At 33.6% G+C, this 22,387-nt stretch overlaps 1 protein-coding gene across 5 annotated transcripts in view; it reads right to left on the bottom strand.

The window, feature by feature from the left end:
* The window catches only part of DICER1 (dicer 1, ribonuclease III), a 96,144-nt gene that overhangs the window by 13,873 nt on the left and 59,884 nt on the right, over positions 1 to 22,387 (bottom strand). For all 5 annotated transcript variants that reach the window (XM_027856534.1, XM_027856533.1, XM_027856535.1 and 2 more), the window contains 10 exons: positions 22,183 to 22,362; positions 21,724 to 21,937; positions 21,118 to 21,271; positions 19,054 to 19,236; positions 18,653 to 18,758; positions 18,363 to 18,538; positions 16,656 to 17,442; positions 11,921 to 12,076; positions 6,370 to 7,252; positions 1,115 to 1,383 (listed from right to left, as the gene is read on the bottom strand). In XM_027856534.1, coding sequence (XP_027712335.1) covers positions 1,115 to 1,383; positions 6,370 to 7,252; positions 11,921 to 12,076; positions 16,656 to 17,442; positions 18,363 to 18,538; positions 18,653 to 18,758; positions 19,054 to 19,236; positions 21,118 to 21,271; positions 21,724 to 21,937; positions 22,183 to 22,362 — 3,108 coding nt within the window. The remainder of the gene's footprint in view (positions 1 to 1,114; positions 1,384 to 6,369; positions 7,253 to 11,920; positions 12,077 to 16,655; positions 17,443 to 18,362; positions 18,539 to 18,652; positions 18,759 to 19,053; positions 19,237 to 21,117; positions 21,272 to 21,723; positions 21,938 to 22,182; positions 22,363 to 22,387) is intronic.

Raw genomic sequence — 22,387 nt, 5'->3', positions numbered from 1 at the left:
AAGCATTTCCACTCTAAATAACACTGGCACTGTTGCTAACTTCATAAAGTTTTAAATATGAAGAAAAAAGTAAGAGTATGAGTTTTAATTAATTTTCATTCAATGTAATCCTACATAATAGACAAGAAGTCAAGGAAATGGAAAGGCTCCATTCATGGAAGCATCCACTCTTCCCATCACTAGCCCTTGTATCAAAAGGCCACAAGCTGTGCTAATGATTCTACTAATACAGTTGAAAAGCCATGAACTAAGGGTAAGGTAATTAGAAGGATGCAGGTTATTTAGGGAGTAAATTAAGTTTTCTTGACACTTTAAATGAAAACAAAGCTAAGAGGAAAGATAGGAAATTATTTTATTTCTAGTATTAGGAGGCTTGTGGATGCCTTGCCAAAAGATTGGAATGGATACAAAAATCTGAAAGGCATTAGATTTAGTATCTTTTCCTATTAAAAATCTAAAACTGCAGCTACGCCTCAAAGATATCAGAATTAGCTCCCCTGTGAATCTTTTGAAGTTATTGAAAAGCCTGCCAAATGTCAATGCATGAAAACCAAACTGTGATTATTTTTTTCAAAAATAATATCTTCCCTTTCCAAACAGAATTGGAATTGTTTAGGTGACATAAAACGTCCAGTATGCAAAGAAAAACTATATAATGCACAGGGGTTTTTTCCAAATTAAAATGTCTTAGCACAGTGCCTGGCACATAGTAGGTGCTTAATAAATGTTTACTGACTGATTAATTCTTTTGATTGCCACTATTTTTACCACAGTAAATAGGAGAGAATGTAAAATAGTTAAGTCTAATAAGAATGGTAAGAAAAAGTCCTTTGAAATGAAGTGTGCACCTATCACTGTGCTCTCAAGGATTAAAGTTCCAAAACAGAATCTGAGTGGATTCTATTGTTGGGCCATTTGCACTCTATCACAGTTGTAAAAGAGCTATTTGAGGACCTGAGATAAGTTTAGAAAATTTCCCCAGAAGGCATTCAATGTACATTTACCACTAACTTTCCAATGGCATTCACCTGTTCTTTATGCTGCTGTAAAACATCAAACTATAAGGTTACAAATACACTGCAACACAGTTATGTTGAATTCAGAAACCACTAACCTCAGAATCCATTCCTTGCATTTCATTCTTCTCAAGCTGAAACTGCACAAAATCATCAATAACATGGAACAGTTCAGGAGAAACAGCTTTGAAGTACTTGTGGTAGTCATACTTGACAGCTAATGATGCAAAGATAGTATTATTGACAAGAGCAGATCGTAGGTCAGTTAGAACTCCTGGGGAGTGCTGCCGTGGGTCTTCATAAAGGTGCTTGGTTATGAGGTAGTCCAAAATTGCATCTCCCAGGAATTCCAAGCGCTGATAACAATCTGTGAGGAAGTAAATTTTTTTTAAAGCAGTTGTCACAGCAAATTCTTAAAATATTACCTGTTTGGCACTTTTTGTGGCAGCAAAAACCTGGACATAAAGTAGGTGTTTACCTTTTGGAGAATAGCTAAGTATATTAGAACATATGAATGATGGAATATTACTGTGATACAAGAAGCAACTAATATAAAGAACTGAAAGAGATCTGGGAAGACTTATGAACAGACGTACAGAAAAGTAAGGAAAACCTGGAAAATAATATTCACAACTACAATAATGCAAAAGAAACCACTAAAAAGAGCTGCATGATTTTAAGAAACAATCTTGGCTCTGGAGAACACCCCGGCCCCCACCTTCCAGCAGAGAGAAGGGGTGCAGGTGGTAGTAATTAATATCTAGTTATTATTATGGTGTCAAAACAAAAGGTATAATGTTATCTTTAAAGTATCTGTATGTGCACAAGAAGGAATCTGTTCCTTATAAGCAATTTTACGTAATCTATGAACTGGTCTTACTTAAAGATGCATTTTTTAAAAAGGTATTTGCATAAACTTATAGGCTGGATGATCTAATAGGGAACTCAGAACATCCAATCCAACCTCTTTATTTTATGTATGAGAAGTTGACTAATTACCTAACATCACACAGCAATTTAATTGGACTTGTTATCATGGATTTTTTGAGAAAAAATGTTTTTAGTGCTAACATATTTCAGAAAGATACATTAATTTGAGGGATAATATTCTAAAAGACATTGGGAATTAAAATTCACACGCTAAAATTTATACTCCAAAATGAGTCATTTATTTCATCAGTTATAAAAACCTGAATGATACCTCACTAAGGAGTAATTTCCAGTTTAACAACATCATATATTCGGGCACTGACTTGACCGAGTGGTCAACAGGTGAATTATTCTAATATTTTCAGTCATATATCATTACTTCAGCATAATCAGTGTTATATTACTCAACATGTCTTTTGGGAAAAGTAAAGTCATTTTCTAGATATGAACTAACAGGACTGGATTCTGACACCTACCTATGGATTTGGAAAGTAAAGAGTTGTGAGATGAGTAAAGATTTGAAACGTACCTAATTTGTCATCAGATTTTCAAAACCGTCATAATAAACTATCATTTTTACTATCTTAGAAATGATTAAAAGACTTATTCATTAAAAGTCTCTTGAGTTTTCAGGTTCAATAATGAATAAAAAAGAAATATGTGTATAAAACATCAATATTTTCCATCAGTTTTGTTTCCAGTAGCCTTAACTATAACAATCAATAATCAATTTACAAGCATTTATTAAAAACCACATGTCAGGTACTACACTAGGCACTGGGGATACAAATGCATAAAATGAAGTATCTCTACTCACAAGGAGCTTATATTTTAGTGGGACAGACAACAACATAATTATGTACCCCCTGAATAAATATAAAGAAAATAAATAGAAAGTAGTTAAATATGAGGTAGTTTGAGAAGAAGAGCACAAGTTGTTGGGGAGATCAGGAAAGCCTTCATGAAAATGGTGGTACCTGATCTGAAACTTTAAGAATTAAAGGGATTCTATAAGGCCGAGGTAAGGACAGGAACGGGGAATAGTAAGAACAAAGACATGGAGAGAGGATGTGGAGTGTCATGGGTGAGAAGCAGACAGAAATCCAGTTTCGTTGGATCAGTGTGGTAGGGGGAGTGAGGTCCGATGAGGCTGGAAATAGCTCAGGACCAGATTGTAAAGGGCTTTAAAAGCTTAGGGGTCACAAAGGGCTGTGTTAGTAGAAGACACAATAGATCTTGCAGAGGTAGCGACAGCAAGATTTGGCAACTGTATGGATACATAGAGTGAGGAAGAATAAAGGATAACGCCATGGTTATGCAGCTGGGAAACTAGAAAAAATGAAGTGACTTCATCAGAAATAGAGAGATAGGTTTTTGGGAAAAGATAATGAGTTAGGTTTTGAACATGATAAGCTGAGATGCAATTTGAGATATTTAAGAGGCAATTGCTACTGAAGCTCAGGAAAGAGACTGGTGCTGGTTACATGGATGGTAATCATCCACAAATCAATGAGAGCTGATGAGATCACCTATAGACAGTGTAAAGAGAAGAAAAGAGACCCAGAAAAGCATCAAATTCCACAATTGAGAGATAAGTGATAACTTTGGAGGGAGCACTTTCATTTGAGTATTAAGGTTAGAAGACATATTGTAAAGGGTTGAGAAGAGGAATGAGCTTCAACAACTTTTTCTAGAACTCATTAAAATAATTTAAATAATTGTTCATCTAAGTTCAATAAAAATTTCAACTTCACCTTTGGGTCCTTTGCTTACCCCACACCATCATTATGAAGCCAGGCCTCTAACCTCCAACTGTTTCATGTACAATTCAACCTTATGGTGATTTTTAAAAATTTCTCTTCTGGGTGAGCAAGACCTTGCTAATTGAAATATTCTAAGGACAGTCTCTCCCTATGTATGTTGATTCAAGAATCATTGATAGCATTAATCAGAAAGCATTTACTAAGCAACAAATCTGTGCCAGCCACTGGGGAGACAAAGATAAGAATTAAGAAAATTATATTTTTTAGAGGAGAGGGGACAACACATGCACATAGACAGGAAGGTGTCACAGTAGACAGAGCGCTAGACCTGATGTCAGGAAGACCTGAGTTCAAATCCAGCCTCAGATACTTACTAGTTGTGTCATCCTGGGCAACTCATTTATCTTCTGTTTGCCTCAGTTTCCTTATTTGTAAAATGAAGATAACAACAGTACCTACCTCCCAGGGTTGTTGTGAGGATCAAATGAAATATCATTTGTAAAGCACTTAGCATAGGGCCTGACACATAACAGGCACCATACGTAACTATTATTATTATTATTATTTTTATTATAAAGAGTAAACAAAGTAAGTAGAAAGTGAGGGGGGTGGAGAATGAGACTAGCAAGTCAGGAGATCAGGAAGCCCTTGTATAGCATGTAGTACGGATGGGCTTTGAAGCAATTTCAGCGCTTTTATTTTTCCTTGAGATCAGACAGAAAAAAAGGATATGAAGCCTCATCTAAAGTATAGGAACCAATTTATGGATAAAGTCATCTTAAATAGGCATTATTGGGAAGCATAGGACTTCTGGGTCACGAGACCAACAAGATGGAGGACTTCACATTTTCTCTGATCTTCAATACCTCTCAAACTTCTCTAAAACAGGAATTATGCACAAGAGATAAAGCAATTTCAGCTGTCTACATGGTCTAAGATTGTGAAATGCTCAGCATGGGAAGAGGCTAAGAAAGCTTTGAGGTCTAGCTCCAGAATTATAGCACTACTTACCCCAGGGGAAGGAGCTGGAAAGTGAATGATAAGCAATTATGAGAGGGGAAAAGACTAAAATTATCAAACATTGCAGGAGGAAGAAAATTCTGTTAAAACCTTGAGCAGACACAGACAAAGCAACAGGACAGAGCGACCAGATCAATTAAAAGAGTCCAGACAACAATGAATAAATCCTGCAAGAAAAAGGAAAATGAATCATCACCTGGTAAGGCAGAGGATCTAATAGATTCCAAAGAGAGCACAGAACCACAGAAGGGTGAGCTTGAATAGCTTAGGAGAAAAATAAGAATTGTGAAAATAGAATTTGTTGACCTTAAAGTAAAAATAATTGGCAGAATAGAAAAACTTTAATCTATCACAGCAAGGCTCACCAAGGAAATAAATGAGAGAACAACTGATTGGGAATGCAAACACACAAAAGTGAAGCATAAAATGAAAGAGAAGCAAATAATGTTAACATTACAAGAAAACATGATCTCTATACAAGCAAAATATACTGATCTCAAAGACAGGATGTATACAGACAACTTAAGGATTATAAGGCTCCCAGAAGAACACAAGTCAAAAATTTTCAACACCATAAGGCAAAATATAATACAAGAAATCTGCACATAACTTATGAATGCAGAAAACAAAGAGCAAAAGAATCCAGACTGCCTCCAGAAAAAAAAAATCCTTTTCTGCAAATTCCAAGATACATTGTAGTTAAATAATTTGCTTCTCAAAAACCCAGACAACAGAAATATAAGAAGGTTAAACAAATACAGCAACCACGAATAACAGAAAAACCATTAAGAGATTTCTTTCTAAATGCACAGGGGACAAGAGTGAGAGTAGAAGACAAATATAAGTGATAGTGGAAAAATATCATGGACTAAACTTCACAATACTCTGCCTACAGGTGAAGAGCACCTTCATTGTGGAAGGCACATAAACAGAGAAAAAAGGAGGAAGATGACAGAGGGGAATATGTGATACAGGCTGAACAAGTCAAAGGCTAACACTGAAGGGAAAATAACTACTATAGTCTCTTAGGAAAAAGAAAGACTACAGGAGAATGGGCGAATGTGCAAAGGGAGAGACTGACAAAGGAAGAAAGAATAGGGAAATCTTGTTTTCAGTGGTGGGAGGGAAGACCACTGATGAATGGTCCTATGAGACAAGACAGATATTCTATAAAGGGAGATGGAAACCTTACAATGGTTGTGATCTGCAGGGATTTGGTGTTTAAAGAGAACATTCCCTGGTCTCAAGAGAAGAGGAATCCGAGCTCCTAGGAGCAACTGACAACAGAAGAAAGGAAGGACATGGACACAGAGAGCAGATTTTAAGGCAAATGGGGAGAAAAAACTGCCAGGGGGAGGAAGCAAAGCTCAATAATGAACTGCATAATCAGGCTCATAGGAAAATTTCTACCATGTCACAATACTCTCTCTATCTCCTGCAGGAATTGTTTTTTTTTTTTAAGAATTGAGAATGCCAGCATGGACAAGGATAAATGCTTTCATATTTTCCAAAAAGCTTGCCTCTCAAACAAGGTAAACACTTGGTATGAACATAAAGGTATAACTCTCTACAAATCCAAAAGGTAATCAATACAAAGTTTCATTTATAAAGGAATAAAGTTGTATTTTAGGAGACCTTACCAGTGATGGTATTGTAGTGGTAGGAGGCATGAGTAAATGCCTGAAGAAGGTAAGCTTTATTCTTGAAATTGTAGTTTATTTTCTTTTCAAAATTTTCAAAGCCTGATATAAGGTGGTTCAGTGTTTTTTCGGCATCAGGATGATCAAACATGCACCTCGGTGGAATCTTCAAACAGCCATATTCTAAGTCTTTATATAAAGAAGACTGTAAATTGGCTACAGAGATAGAAGCATAGTTCACCGAAAGATTCTTTTGCTGACTGTTGAAATTATCTTTGTTGGGGTACAACGTGTTCTCCCAATCACTCCTTTTAATTACTGGGAGCACCTTCAGCCCCAAAGAACAGAGGAAAAGTTGAGCAGCTCTCTCACCACAGCTGGTTAAATAGCAGCCCAGTAGAGCTTCTACACAGTCTGCAATGCTTTTATCAGCAATACACTGCTCTGTATGCAAGTCATAAGAAATTGACTGTTTCCCTGTGTCAATGCCACAATTTTCTTCTGATGGATTCCAGAATCCTACTACAAAATCATCCTCTTCAACAGCTTTGCTAGGATCCAAATAGCACATTGCATCCCAAGAACTATAATCAAAATCATCAATATCAGATGAAAATGGTATATTACCTAGGGATGATTTTTTGGGCATTTTCCATTCATAATTTGAATCATTGGTTGAAAATGGAGAAAGAGAAATTTTCTTCACAAAAGCCCCCGATCCCATTAACATATTATCTATAAACTTAATATGTTCCTGATCATACTCTAAGAAATCATCTTCATAATCCACTTCCTCCTTTGGAACCCTCCACATCAAGTCTTCATCTTCTTCCTCATCATAATCTTCATCCAGCTTACCATTTGCCAACATGTTGTCTTTTGTCTGAAAGGAGGAAAAGAGGGTGGAATGAAGAAGTATAACTGCCACTTTAAAAAGCAATTTGATATTCAATAAAAGCAAGGGGTTATGGATAATTTCAAATGACAACTTCAAATACTAAAAGTCAACTTAAAAATCAGCCATTTGTTTTCAATTAACATAAAATAAGTTATTTAATCACATAAACAAACACATGTTCATTTTACTGTTTATTTTTGAAGTTACAGAGTGACCTTTATCCACAAAGAACTAAGATTTTGCACAAGAGCATATATTTGTAATGTTCATTACGCAAAAGTTAAGCTCAGCTTTCTAACTTTTACGGAATAAATAAAAAAGAACACTTGCACACAGGGTGTTCTTACACCTTCCAAAAAGATCCCCATTATTCTTTAAAATATGGTAATGGAATTAAAACAAGGGATTTTCCAGTTAGTAAAGTTAAATTTTTGATGTAACAAAATGGTTTGATCTCCACACACAAGAAAAGTTATACCACTAAAACAGAAAAGATGACTAAAGTTTTTATAAAAAATGTTTATACATGTGGATAAAAACACACATTAAAATAAAATTTCTTTGCTTAAAAAGGAAAAATATGGTAATCACTGTACTTTCACACAGTAGGCATTAAATAAATGTGTTGTACTTTATTCATATCTTTAAAAATGCTACAATTATTATGAGGATACTATCATTTATAATAACAACTAGTTAAATCAGTGAGAAGTTTAGAAAGACGAAGTACGTAATCTACTTTGTCAGGAAACCTGTGCTAATTGCAATTTCTTCGGCAAAAACTTATTTGGGAAATATTAAGATTCAAGGGTAATGGATCTTTTCTGAAATGCTAGAAATATGCCAAATAACAGTACCCTTTTCCAAGTTATCTTAAAATTGCATTTTAAAAGTGATAACCTTTAAAAATGATTTTGTTGAGGTTTTTTTTTTACTTTTGTTTTCAAGAATTTCAGAAATTTACAAAAATTTTATTAGATTGTTGAGGAATTCTACATTTCTTTGAAAAAGTGATTAACAAACTCAAATATCTGCAACCACATATATTTTAAATTTTAATTATTACTATAAGTTTGTGAAATGCAAACCAGGGAATGGCATCAAATTATGGCTATAACGATAACTTTTCCAGAACTGTAAGACCACTTCTAATTTGAATAAAAAGAAATTTCTATAGCAGCCCTCACCCTTGCCACAAAGTTATGACCAATGGAAACTAGCTCCTATTATGATATAAAAACTAAATGAAATACTTCTTGCTGAATATTGCTGTTTTCCAAGTCACAATTTTTATATCAAATATAAGGTTAGAAATATACCTGATGAATAGGCCAGTCTTTGGCCCTCATAATGAAGAGTGTTGAATGACCAAACTGTAGCAAACAATTAGTTTTAATAATTCTAATTGAAAACCAGTTGCATACCAATTGTTAAATTTCCAGTATGAACATTTACACCTTGGAAATTGGCAAACTATATAAATTAGGGATTTATTTATTGTTTTGTTGATTATCTCTAGACTTGAGAAAGTGACAAAGAAAATAATGCAGATTAAACTTAAAAGTGGCATAGCTTTTAGGAGACCTGGTTGTTAAATATTTACCAGTACACCCCTAGTTCTAACTGAACTAAATTTTTTTAAGATATATATATAAATATTTCCCAGTGGATCTTTGAGGGCAAGGGCAGTACCTTAACCCAAGGGGGAAAAAAGTAGTTCTTTGCAAACAGTTGGTGGTCAATATTGATTTGTCTTTCAATTCAATTCAACAAACCTTTAATAAGTAGCTAGTGTGTTCACAGCACTGTGCTAGGCTGTGAAAGTTTTCCTCTGGTTTGAATAAGACATGGTTCCTGTTGTCATGTAACATACATAACTGTAAGTTATATAAATCATAATCTGGTGAAAAAGGTATAATTTTTTAAAAGTTTTCATACCTTTTCAATGAAAGCTCAAATTCTATGTAAATATTCAACTCAGATATCCTATCCAAATCACTCCAATATTCTTTTAAAATGCTTATTTCATAGCATTAAAATAGGAATTGTAAACTAGTTTCTTCAAATAAATAGATTTCTTGTATTCTTCCAGCATAACAAAAAGTTGATGAAGTAGTGTCAATGATTAAAACAAAGCATGAAGAGCAGTGAGGTGCTGTGGAGTTTTATTCTATTAGCCAAAAGACCAAATGAAGGAGAGTTGTGGGGAAAAGAGTAAGGAATGACACATAAAATGGGAGATAATATGGTTAAACCCAAGATGGCACCATACTGCATTGTTCAAAATACAAAATTAAAAGTGATTTAATATTGAAGTTACCCCCATAACACACTAATGTAATAACTTTATTCAATATAGATCTTTACAAAGCAGAATACTTGTCTCTGTTTTTATTAGGAAGTTAACATTTTGCTAAAGATTACCCAATTAATACCATTTTTTCCTCTAATATTCTTCCAAATTCAAATTAAATTTTAAGTGCAATTTCTGAATTTCACGTCACCATGCAAATGAATTTGAATTTTCCCTCTATTATTTTCCTAATAGTTGTATTTGATCTGCCTTCTAGGTAACTCAATTTTTAAATTTTTTGCTTGTATACTATGACTAAGAATTTCAGCACCATATAAAATGCTTTAGTGATAAGTAGTCAAATACCATATCAAACCTCTGTTCCTCCAAGTAAAAAGAAAATTTAACATTTTAATAAATTTATTTCAGTTTATTTTATTGATTTGGACGTGTGATTTCATTAGTATAAGAAACTCCCAACTACTGTGCAATTCAAAAATCTCACAGAGCTGCCTGGGCCACAGGAAGATTAAGTGACTTCCCAAGGTCACACAACCAGGGTCAAATGCCTAGATCTGAATCAGTTTTTGCTGTGTCTGAGGACAACTCTCTATCCACTTACTACACTTTTCAAAGAAGAAATTATGCCATTTGGAAATATTTAATATGAATAGCCAGACTATAGTCATTCATGGAATGCAAATTTATTTACAGGCATGGTTGTCTATGAAACTGTAACAGGAGCTGCTGGAGCAAAATGAAAAATCAACCATTAAAAATAATCAGTACAGGTATATATACACTAGTATTTTTTTTTTAGCAATGTAATATAAATCTCTGAGAGATGAAATTACCCAAAAGACCAATTTCGAAAATTCAGCAAGCTCTTTTAATCAACATGTAGTATTAAAAACTCCAGTAACCCTGCTAGGTGCCCTCTGGTGGCCTTGAAGTTAAAACTAAACATTACAGATGCATTTCTCACTGCTAAGACTGAAATTTTATTTTCTAAGAAACCTATAACCTCCTTAAAGTGAATTTTTGCTTGTTTGACTATTTTTATTAAAGTTCACAAGATGAAGAAATGAACTATAAGAGAAGACTCGGGAAAATGGAATATATTTATCACAACCATGGAGAAGAGTTTTTTTTTATTAAACAGAAAAATATTAAGGAATATTGAAGATAATAAGATGTGATAGATATTATATTTTTAATTTTTATACAACAAAAACAATCAGAAGGAAAACAAGTAATTCAAGATGACAAATGTGAGCAACAAAGAATATATAGAAAGACCTTTATGAAATAATGCAAAATGGAAAAAAAAAATGAATCAGGATAAGAGAATACAAACCATGACTACCTCAGAGGAAAAGTGAACAGAAGTAAACAGAGACTTAAGAAAGAAAGATTAAAAAGTTATGTATGACCCTTTATGCAATGAAATTCATTATTCAAATGTAAATAGTTGCAAAGCAGGTCTAATTGGACGCACTGATATTTTAATATTAAGTTTATAACAACCACTTAATTTTTAAAAGTTTACAAGATGAAAAACATTCTTTTCTAGCTAAAATATAAACTGAAAAACTAAGTCTTTAGTGGAGATTATTAATTTCTGAATTCTACTGGCAAAAACTATCTTGTTAAAAATGGTATTTATTTTACATACAGCACAGGAACTCATGGTTAGATATCACAAGCCATTTTTCATTCTGTTTTTAACAGTTAAGATTGCATGTTAAATGAAACAATCATTTTGAGAAAATTGAAAGGCTTTTTTTTTTCCTATCTCTTTTTTAAAAGCCATTTGCCATTGAACAAGGGTACTCTGAGAGAGAATCATGGACCAAAAAAAGAGAAACTTCCTGGCTTCAATTAAAACAATTAGTTTTAAGTAGTGAGTAATAGACTGAAAATTACTGCAGTTCTACCAGCAAAGACAAAATGCATAGGAATAACTGAATAATAAAAGAGCATGCAGAAAAGTCTCCAATGAAACTCATTTCTATTGGACTCCTAAAAACTAGTTCTAGTATTGCCTCAGTGTTATCACTGGACTGGATTCAAACAGTTATTTTCATTTAAAATGTGACTAAGAACTTAGTTCTCAGCAAATTTTGAAAACATTTATGGACATTTTGTCCTAACAAGCCCCAGGATTAATCGATCAGTTAATCAACTTTTATTTACATTTTTAAAGAAAGAGCGATATTCACAAGACTAGGCCCCAAATTTTACCTCACCTATTACTGGTAGATAGGAAAATGTCAGTAACAAAGAGAAATACATAGGTACCTACATAAAAAATCAAATTATAATTCATTTATACAACAAAGAGGTTAATAAAAACTTACCATTTCATCTTTCTCCCATTTATCTGTGTTACTTTTGTCTTGATTTACTATGTAACCAGGAGGAAGCCAATTTACAGGGGGATCAAAAATTGACACTACCATGCGACTGGGCAGACCTTTCTTTTTCCCAAGGCGATAGAGATTACAGTTGCTGACCTTCAACAGAAATGTTCATAAAACACCAACACTCAGAAAAGTACAATGGACCTCAAATAAGGCAAAGCTGCTTTATGTTTTTGTTGATTTTTTTTTCAAATTTTACTTTTTTTCCAAATTCAGGTCAAGATTTGTTTATAATAAACATCATACTTTCTTTTCTCCCATATTAACTGCTTCTATCCACATACTTCCCCCACTACCACCAATAACTTTTAGTTATGCATTTTAAAAAATGAAATCATTCACCAATATGTATGCTCTTTCCATTCTCCACTGTAAGAAAATTATAAGCAAAATCCAACCAATAAAGCAATCTGTTTTGACAGTATATACATCATCTCACATTGGTAGGGTCCTGCCTTTCTAAGAAGAAGAGGGAGGAATATTTCCTGTTCTTCCCTTGAGGACAAAGATCAGCCAATGCAACTAATCTGAGGCAGTCTTTTTGTTTTTCATTAATACCATAGTCATTTTACATACTGCATTTGGAATTTAATCTTCCCCTTTCAACTGTTCATACAGTTTTCCCATATTTCTCTGAATTCTTCATATTCATCATTTCTTTGTACCATAAAAATATTCCATTAAATTGCTATACTTCAAATTAGTTTTCCATTCCCCAATCAATAACACTCAGTTCTAGTATTTTCCCACTACAAAGAGCATTGCTATGCAAATTTTGTTCTATCAGGGGCCTTTTACTTTTGTAACTTACTTTCTAGATATAGATTGCTGGGGAAAGAGAAGGGAATTGGGAGGACAAAAAGTATGAACAGTTTAATAACTTTTCTTCCATAATTCCAAATTGTTTTTTTAAAATAGTTGGTAACAGCTTCATTGACAAAGCATCTGTTTGCCCCTATGCCTACTAACGTTTACTCTTGATATCTTTTACCTTCTTTGATACCTGAGAAGCTGAAGTGGACATTAGAACTGTTTTAACTTTCACTATTAGTAGCAATAATTTATAAAATTCTTTCATATGGCTGTTTGTTAGTTAGCTAACTTTTGAGAACTTTTTTTGTTCATATCCTTTGACCACCTATCTTTTGGAGAATGGCTCTACATCTCTTATCTCAGATGTTAGGTTTTATTCAGATGTATTTGAAGCAAAGACCTTTTCCCCCCAATTAAGTTTCACTCGTTATCTTAGAAGCACTGATTTTATTTATGCAAATGCTTTTAAATTTTGCATAACTGAAAGTGTCTATTTTGTCTTTTATCATCATCCCCTATCTCTTAACTGATAAGCAATATCCTCTTACAGCAATTTGGAATAATATGGTTGAGTGACTAAAATGTCCATTTGACCCAGAGTCCACTATTAGGCATATTGCCCATGGAGGTAGATGACAAAAAGAAAGCCCCATATCCACCAAAGTATTTATAGTAGCATTTTGTGTGTGTGTGTGGTAGCAAAACTGGGAACAAATGGATACCCATCCATTGGGGAATGGATAAACAAAGTGTGGTACATAAATATGATAATATATTACTGTGTTATAAGAAATAATGAATTCTGAGAAGTATGGAAAGACTTATTCGAACAGATGCAAAATGAAGTCAGTAAAACATATACAATGACTATAATGTAAATGTAAATAATAACAAAACAATCTCAACTGAATTGCATGAAATTATAACAACTAAAGTTTGGCCCCAAAAGAAGACATATGACAACAAATCTTCCCCAATGTATTTGCTGAGATGGGAGACCAAGGGTGTAGAACATTTTATATGTTAATAGTTTGATATGCTGATTAGTTTTGCTAAACTTCTTCCCTCCTCCATTTTTTTGAAGTTCTCTATTAAAAGGGATAATCTTTTGAATGAGAATTAGGGGAAAAGGTACATTGGCAAATAGAGGTGATATAAAAAAGATACCAATGAACATTTTTTTTTTAATTCTTTTCCTAGCCACAGACTTTCAAGGTACTTGGGTTATTCTTGTCTTAAAAAAAAATATGCTATCATCCGTTTATACTTAGGTTTTGTATGCATTTGGAACCTATGGTGGTTTATGGAATATGCTGGTCTACACATTTTTTCCACCAAAATGCTTTCAAGTTCTCCCATATATTCTTGTCAAATAGGCATTCCCCAGTAGCTTGTCTTTTTAGATTTATGAAACACTGGATTGTGTTCAATTACTTGAGAGTTTTGCTGCTTAAGGTCCACAAATCTATTTTCCTACTGTTTAACTGGTATCAGATAAACTTGATGATTATAATATGGTTTATTATTATAATATATAATATCATTTGAAATCAAATAATGCTATTATCTTCATTTCTTCTTTCATTATTTCTCTTGAGTTTCTAAACCTTTTCTTCCTCCAAAGGAGTTTTTTAAATGTTAAGTTCTATAGGTAACTAAATCTGTAAATTAATTTGGTTGGCATTGTAATATTATATAGGTTCAACCCAACAATGAACAGTGACTATATCTTCTAATTCTTTAATTCTTCTTTTTCTATAAAGAATATTCTATAGTTATATTTATTTAAGTTCTAAGTGTGTCTTGGTAGATTAATTTCCAGATATTTTATGCATTTTGTGGTCACTTCGCAATTTCTTTGTTTCCTTCTATTTTTCATTAGTACTGTATAGATATTTAATGCATTCAAATAGAACTTCCTTCACTTCAAGCTTTCACTGATGTCTCATTGTGGCACAGAAGTGTTCTTAAAAACGATTTCAGGGAATACAAATCTGACAGCTCCTACCAGGCCAAAACGGCTTCAAAGTATAGGCCCAGTCAAAAACTATGTCTGTTGGATAAGCACCAGGTTAGTGATGTCAGAAAAACTCTTGACCAGAATGACCATAAAGTGATAAATTTTCCCAGTCACAACACTCTCATAAACTAGCTACTAATTACAGAGGTGCTATAATCTCTTGACAGAAGTACTCTACTCTTATGAAACTACAGATCCTTGAAATACTGAATATATTTTTACCTGTACTTTACTCTTACATTATCTCTTAAAGTTGTAGCAAAACATTAACAAATCTTCTAGTGATTTTCAACATTCATTAAAGCACACAACTTGAATACAAAATGGAAAATATTACAATATACAACTAACATTCTACATACTTTAACATGTTAGTATGTGAATACTAAACTGAAAATTATTTTTCAACTAAGAATACAGAACATAGAAAAATAAACAATGTGTATACAAAGACACTAGATTTTAAAAGTAAACTTTCCACATTCACAACTTAATGACTTAAGTATCAAATAACTGCTTCTGATGATCAGACTAGCAATTATTTAAAACAAATACATATTAGAAGCCAGTAATGTCATAATATACCCAATTATACATACAATGGAATATCATAAATTCTTTATGTAGAATGAAACTTGGTCTTAAACAGTTAAGAAAACTTAAAATGCTTTGAAATTCAATCACAGATATAATTCTAATCATAATATAGCTCATATCACACAAGGTGGGCAGACTTAAATGGGTCTCAACATACAGACCAATGACATCATGAATCCATTTAAATATCTGTGCATTTTTGAGCACAGCTCAAGTATTACTATTTAATCTTACAAAGCACATCAAAAGACTTGTCTTTTAATTATATAAAGAGAAAAAGTTAATATGAAAGAAAATCAATTTATATTCATAGGATAATTTTAATCCTCCCCATTGTTCTCTTTTTCTTACTATCTCTAATTTCTCCCTTTACTTTTTAATATTAAATTTATCTAGAAATTTGCATATAGAATTGGCAAACATTATTATCTGCCAGGAAATTGATGATTTCCTTGAAATATTACTCAAAGAATGCCTTGAGCTTTTGCTTACAACATTCTACCTGCCTGGAACATTTTTCTTCCTTTCTTGCCAAATCCTACCTACTCTTTAAGACTTTTATCAAAGGTCATCTCCTTTCTGAAATCTTCCCTGATCACTCCTGAAGTTCTCTCTTCCTCCTCTGAATTATAATAGCAATTATCTGTACAATTGACTCGATAATTAGACATATACTGCTTTATGACATTTCTTATTCTGCAATTTAGTACTGCCGCTTAAATATTTTACTGAAATTTAACTTCTCCCCCTGTTCATACCTCATCTCCTTAATTAGACTGCATGCTCCCCAGGACAAGGAAGGGTGTGCTATATTTCATATTCGTACTTTACCTCCCCTACCCCCAGTGCCTAGAATACAGCTTTGTACATATTTAGTCAACAATCAAAAAGCATCTTTTGACGCTTCATTTGAATTCAAGCAGTAGCAAATCAGTATACCTAAGAAAATCAGATACTCAAAGAAATTTCTATATTTCATTGCTGAAAGAGAAGCTTCATGTCAAGAGTTGTACTATTACTGCTTAGATCTTCGCTGGTCACTGGAAAGAGGAGGGAAATGAATACTGGAGCTCGAGTACTGATCTCGAGTGGTTGCTGCCAAGTGCACAGAACAGTCAGATGGTATTTTCAAAAATGATATTACATATGACAACACTAATTAAAACAGATACTATGCAAAAACTGGAGTCTGGTAATTATTTCTGAGTTAGTTTTGAAAGTTTAAGGTACGTTACTGCTTACCTTTTTACTTCTCATGTAAGAAAGGCGGCCCTCGTGAGCATCAGGGTAAGTGCAAAACAGATATGTGGTGATTGCATGCTTTAAAAAGGAGTCACCAAGCATTTCAAGTCGCTCCAAGTTAAACCCATCACTAGCATTAGAAAGGGTCAGAGCCTGAAGAATGAGTCCAGGATTTGGGCCAAGGGTTTTTGAGGAGTACCCATTGGAAGGGCTATGTTCAGAATCAATTCTCCCTTTTGAAGTAATAGAAGTTTCTGAAGAACTGGTGGTCACTGTCACTGCCTTTGTAGGGCATCCATCTGAGGTAGATTTGTTAGCATTTCCATCAAGGTATTTATTACTCAGCAGAGTACATTCATTGTTGGGTTTGGGCTGGTTCTCACTATTGTATAAATTCTGAATGGGATATGAGGTAGTTGGTTGTACAGGTATTTCCTGCCTGTAGTAATTTAGCTGATTTCCTTGGCAAAAGTCTCTATTGACTAAATCATAACTGCCATTGGCAAGATTTTTATTGTATGAAATACCATTAATTGCTGTGAGTTCTGTGGAAACTTCAATTTGGATCTTACTGGGTGACTCATTAAATAATGATCTGCAGGTCACAGACATCTGGTCATGATTTTCTAGAGAGGTTCTATTAGTGCCTTGATGTGCAGCATTTTCAGGGACTACAATTGTGCTGTGCTTACAGTAATTTTCATTTTCAGCTGAAGAGGAGTTAGGAATTGAGATGAAAGACTTGCTGTCAATAGATTTTTTCCATCCAAAGTCCAAGTTAGGATATCTGTAAAGACAATATGATTGTTGAAAGGCTATTATTCCAAAATATTAAGCGCAAAACATAGTAGTTGAAACATGCAAACATAAACTTTAAATCTTCTCTTGGGTCAAAAGAGAAACCTTTTTCTTATCTAGCCAGACTTCATTATAAGAAGACAACTTACTAAAATCTACTATGCTATAACTTATTAAGGACTGAATTTAGTACAAATGGAGATGCATAGTGGAAAGAACACTCACTAGTCTTGGAAGTCAGGGAGACTGAACCTGCATCATGGATCTGACATTTATTAGTTACATGGCCTTAGGCAAAATCGGCCAAGCTCCCAAAGCTTTACATTGTTAGGAAGAAAGTTAACTTTGTGAATCTTAGCACACTATATAAACATGAGCTTTTATTACTTTGATACTTGCACTAAAAAAAAAATTTCAGGTCCCCCTCATTATTTTGATGCATCTTTATGCACTGAAAAATAAATACACAGGACTTTCCCTGGATTGCAACGAAAGTAAAGAGGGCAGAGGATGGCAAAAAGATGTAAGAGGAAAAAATTAAAGATTATGATATGAATTTTTTTAAGTGAAAGAATCCTTTGGAATGTCTAGAAATTAATAGCCAGGTTTCATCTCAGAATCTCCTATCAGATCTCCTACAGAATCCTTCCATCAATGATCAAGAGTCAATCTTCCTGGGAATGTATCTTCCTTTACGTAGTGAAAAAAAAGATTTAAGTTACAAGCAAAGAATGATTCTATTTCACATAATCAAACACGCTTATTTTTAAAATATTTTTCAGAATAACTTTTTAAAGGTATAAAAATATGAACTAATTTCAAGTTAGAAACTTCATTTATTCAATTCCTTTATAACTAGAATTTCAAACTAAGAACGTAAAATTTTTTAAAATAATGCAAAGATTTTACCTGAAATCAGCCGGGAGCGATTTGACCCCTACACCAGCATCAATGGCTGTTTGAGCTCTTAGTTCCTCTGCTGTCAAAAGGCAGTGCAGGCGATAAAGTATGCTAGGGAGACAAACTGCTTTTCTCCATAATGATGCAGGAATTGGATGAATTGCACAGAGCTCCGGAACCAATATCTTTGAACAGGGGGAAAGGATTAATCAGGTAATTTCTAATGACCTTAAAAATTGGTCACTTTGATAATATAAAAAATTATATCTAGTCATATCATACTGATGTCAAAGCAGTACCTGTTTATTTTGCAGACTTTCCCATTTGGCTTTCCTTTTTTCAGCACTACTAAGTGGAAGGGCTTTCCCCTTCTGATTTAAATGGCGAGGAGTCAATAGATTAAGTCTAAAATTAGAGATAAGATGTCCTTTACTATACCAAATAGTAAAAACCAACACAAATTTTAGGTGACAAAAAAATAAACATATATGTCATTACCTCTAAAAATAAAGTCTTTAGTGTAAACTGACTTTCAAATACAGGTTTGGAGCTAGAAGGGACCTAAGAAGCCACGAGTCCAACCTCCTCATTTTACAAGATCACAAAGGTAGTAAATAAGGTAGCATTAGGTGAGATTTAAGCCCAGTTTCTCTACAACAAATGCTCTCTGCTGCCTTCCCACACTTCAGAGACTTCTCACCTTGAAGATGTATGGTCCACATCCAGCAGTGGCTGGTTAAGATTGGTCAGGTCAAGATTGTACTTTGTTTTATAATATTCTGCAAAAGTTTCATATTCAGGGGATGGGAATTTACTGAGTGGTGTAAGATCAGTATACACATCAGCAACATAAAATCGATGAGGCTGATCAAAATTCCGATACCTAAACAAAAAAGGGAGGAGCCAGGGGTAAGTCTGATTAGCTTTAAGTTTAGACTATCACAACTAATAGAAAATTAATTTAAACACTTATTAGTTTGAGTTAATAACTCTAAGGATGAAAAATTAGATGACATTTAAGAAAATTATACATTTCTAATAATATATCTTAGATGGTTCATTTCAAATAGACCCTAAAAATAAGATCTGCACCCAACTTTTAAAAAAATTAAGGACTCAGGTAGCTAGGTGATACAGTAGCTAGAGGACCTGAGTTCAAATCTGACCTCAGATACTTATTAGCTGTGCAACCCTGGGCAAGTCACTTAACCCCGATTGCCTCCAAAAGAAAAAAATTAAGGACTCGTCGTATCTTTTACATTTCTGTTGTTTAAAACTTTGGCAATTTACACCTATATCTTATTGTAAAGCCCTTTTAATTAATCTCATTAATTCCTATACTTTTCAAGTTGACACTGCCTTAAAATGTCAGGAATGAGAATAATAAAAAAATCCCCAAATATCCTTATTTTGAGGTAGGGGAATGGAGTAATTACAGAAATAAGATACATGGCCTCAAATATATAGACAACCATATCCTGACTGATTTTTAACTCTCCATTCATTTAACAAACATTAATTAAGTGCCTATTATGGCTATGTAAAACCTTGGGTGAAACAATATAATAGGTAACAGATGGTTCTATAAGAAGAATCTTATAAATGAGGGATTGGCTTAATAACATTATAGCAGGATTTCATGGCATTATGGTAAGGTTTGGCTAGAATATAATAATGACATTATTTCAATACTTGGTGGGGACACAAAATATGCTGTTCAACAGCAAGAAAAATTCATTTCTTTAGCATTTGACTTTTTATCTCCCCTTATTATCATCATGATCAATACTTGTGCTTTGGTAAAACTAATATTTATTTGTGCTTTGGTAAAACATATATCTATGCCTTTTAAGAATATTATTTCTACTTAGTTTCACCAAGGTGGACAGAGTAGAAAATTTCTAAAACTGAAAAAATTACAGGATAAATACTTTAAGTACACCCAATCTATTTATTCAAAAAGAATACAAAAGCAAAAGTTGGTTTAGCTCAATTCTGGCTAATCTACAGGATAATGATAACAATCACAAGGCATAATAAAACATTGCAATGTTTTTTGAGTGACAAAAAGATTAAAATATATTCAATTTTTTAGTATTCTAATTCCTTGAAAATTGTAAACTTGTTTGGTCTAACTAAATTGCATGATATTTGCTATTCCCTGAATGAGTTGTGTAACAGTATTATGCTATATTTGCTACTCTCTCCTCAAAAAAAAAAAAAAAGACCAACCCACTCTATCACTGTAATTTACGATTTTTAATGGATTCTTTTTTTTTTTTTTTTTTTAAGGCAATTGGGGTTAAGTGACTTGCCCAGCATCACACAGCTAGTAAGTGTCAAGTGTTTGGTCTGAGGCCAGATTTGAACTCAGGGCCTCCTGACTTCAGGGCTGGTGCTCTATCCACTGTGCCACCTAGCTGCCCCGAAACCATTCTAAGAACTATTTCTATTTTATAGTAGGGATCTGAGGTTGGGGGTGGACAGAGGAGGGCAGCAAAAGAAAGTAGGATCAGGCAAAGATGTTCTATAGAAAGTAAACATTTAAATTTACCTCTCCTTCCTTTGCTGAGATCCTTCTACCATGAAATAATTATTTGTAAACATAATGAAGAAGATTAGAGGGAACAGGGTACTTAGAAATAAGAATAATAATGTTTCTATATTAATTTTTCAAAATCAATATATAAACTTTTGTGCTGGTGAGTGTATTCATACAAATATACTGAAGCCATTTAAATGAGCAAAAATGGGATATACCCACCTTGGAATGATAACTGCATCCTGGTAATCTTCTAGTTTGAAAATAAAAGGTGTTTCTTTCGTATACTGAGTACTCGGAATGCCTGTACGAGCTTCGGATTTTTCAATATCATCCATGAATTTAAAGTCAATGTCCAAAGTGCTGGAGTCATTAACTTAGTGGAAGGATTAAAAAAAAATCTTTACTTTGTTAGAAATAAAAATGACAAAGACAAGAGATTTCCAATTCTGATCACACATTATCAGATCCATCTCTAAGTTATGAATAGAAAAATAAATTTTTATATCCTAGATTTAAATTGCTTCAATACTTCAAAGACCTGTGATTTCACTGAGGCAGTCCACTTTTCACCAATGCACACTGCCATTCTTCTATGGCTTGGAAGACAATTTCTAAAAGTTGCTACAGGTGAAAAATTCATCACCCTGTTACCCACCTAGTGATGGTCACCTTAGGCTGGTGCTCAGACCACAGAAATATTGTCCATCACTGGGCCCATAGTTATCCCTTATAATTAACCATCAAAAAGAACTAGTGATTTTGTGGGATACTGCATAGGATATTTAAAGTTGGGATTTCTGCTCTATTTTAAGACTGAAGCCTTACCAACATTAAGAGGTAGAACACAGTAGGCTGAATCAGCTTCTGTGGGTTTGAATTCTAGTGCAGGTTTTTCAAGCCGAAGAATATGTGAGAATATGTACTGGTGAAGTCTTGTGATCAGCTCAAGCATTTGTAAGGACAAAGTGAAACCAGATTTCTTCAACTCAATAGATATAGTAACCTCTCCAGAGCGTGTGTACACAGGAAAGTGAGGAATCTAAGCACCAACACAAAAAAGCCCCCAGCCAAAAGTTAATGATTGAATGCCATCACCTATAAACACACAGAAAATACAGATGTGAAATATTTAAATAAAAGGGAAACATCACTTTTCAAACACTGAACTTAATTTGGGGTTAATAAAAGATTCCATATAAATCCCATCCTTTCTCTGGAGAAAAATAAAGGAGAAGAGAAGGAAGTAGAAGGTAATGTAGAGAAGAGGTAATAGGAAATTGCTACCTGAGGTATAGGTTTGGCTGTCAGTATTCCAAAGCATCTTGCGGTATCCTCTGGAGGATACAGCTTTCGTCTCCTAAAGTTAAGCTCATCAGGTAAAGGAGTAGTTAATACCATCCCAATTACATATAAGTAACAGGGCTGATCAGGCTTCGGATAACTATTCCTCAAACATTCTGGAATCTATAGTTGGAGAGAGAAAAATCAG

The sequence above is a fragment of the Vombatus ursinus genome, unplaced genomic scaffold (genome assembly GCF_900497805.2).
Source record: "Vombatus ursinus unplaced genomic scaffold, bare-nosed wombat genome assembly UNPS02011572.1, whole genome shotgun sequence".
In the NCBI taxonomy this organism is placed as follows: Eukaryota; Metazoa; Chordata; class Mammalia; order Diprotodontia; family Vombatidae; genus Vombatus; species Vombatus ursinus.
This window is presented reverse-complemented; position numbering and strand designations above follow the sequence as displayed.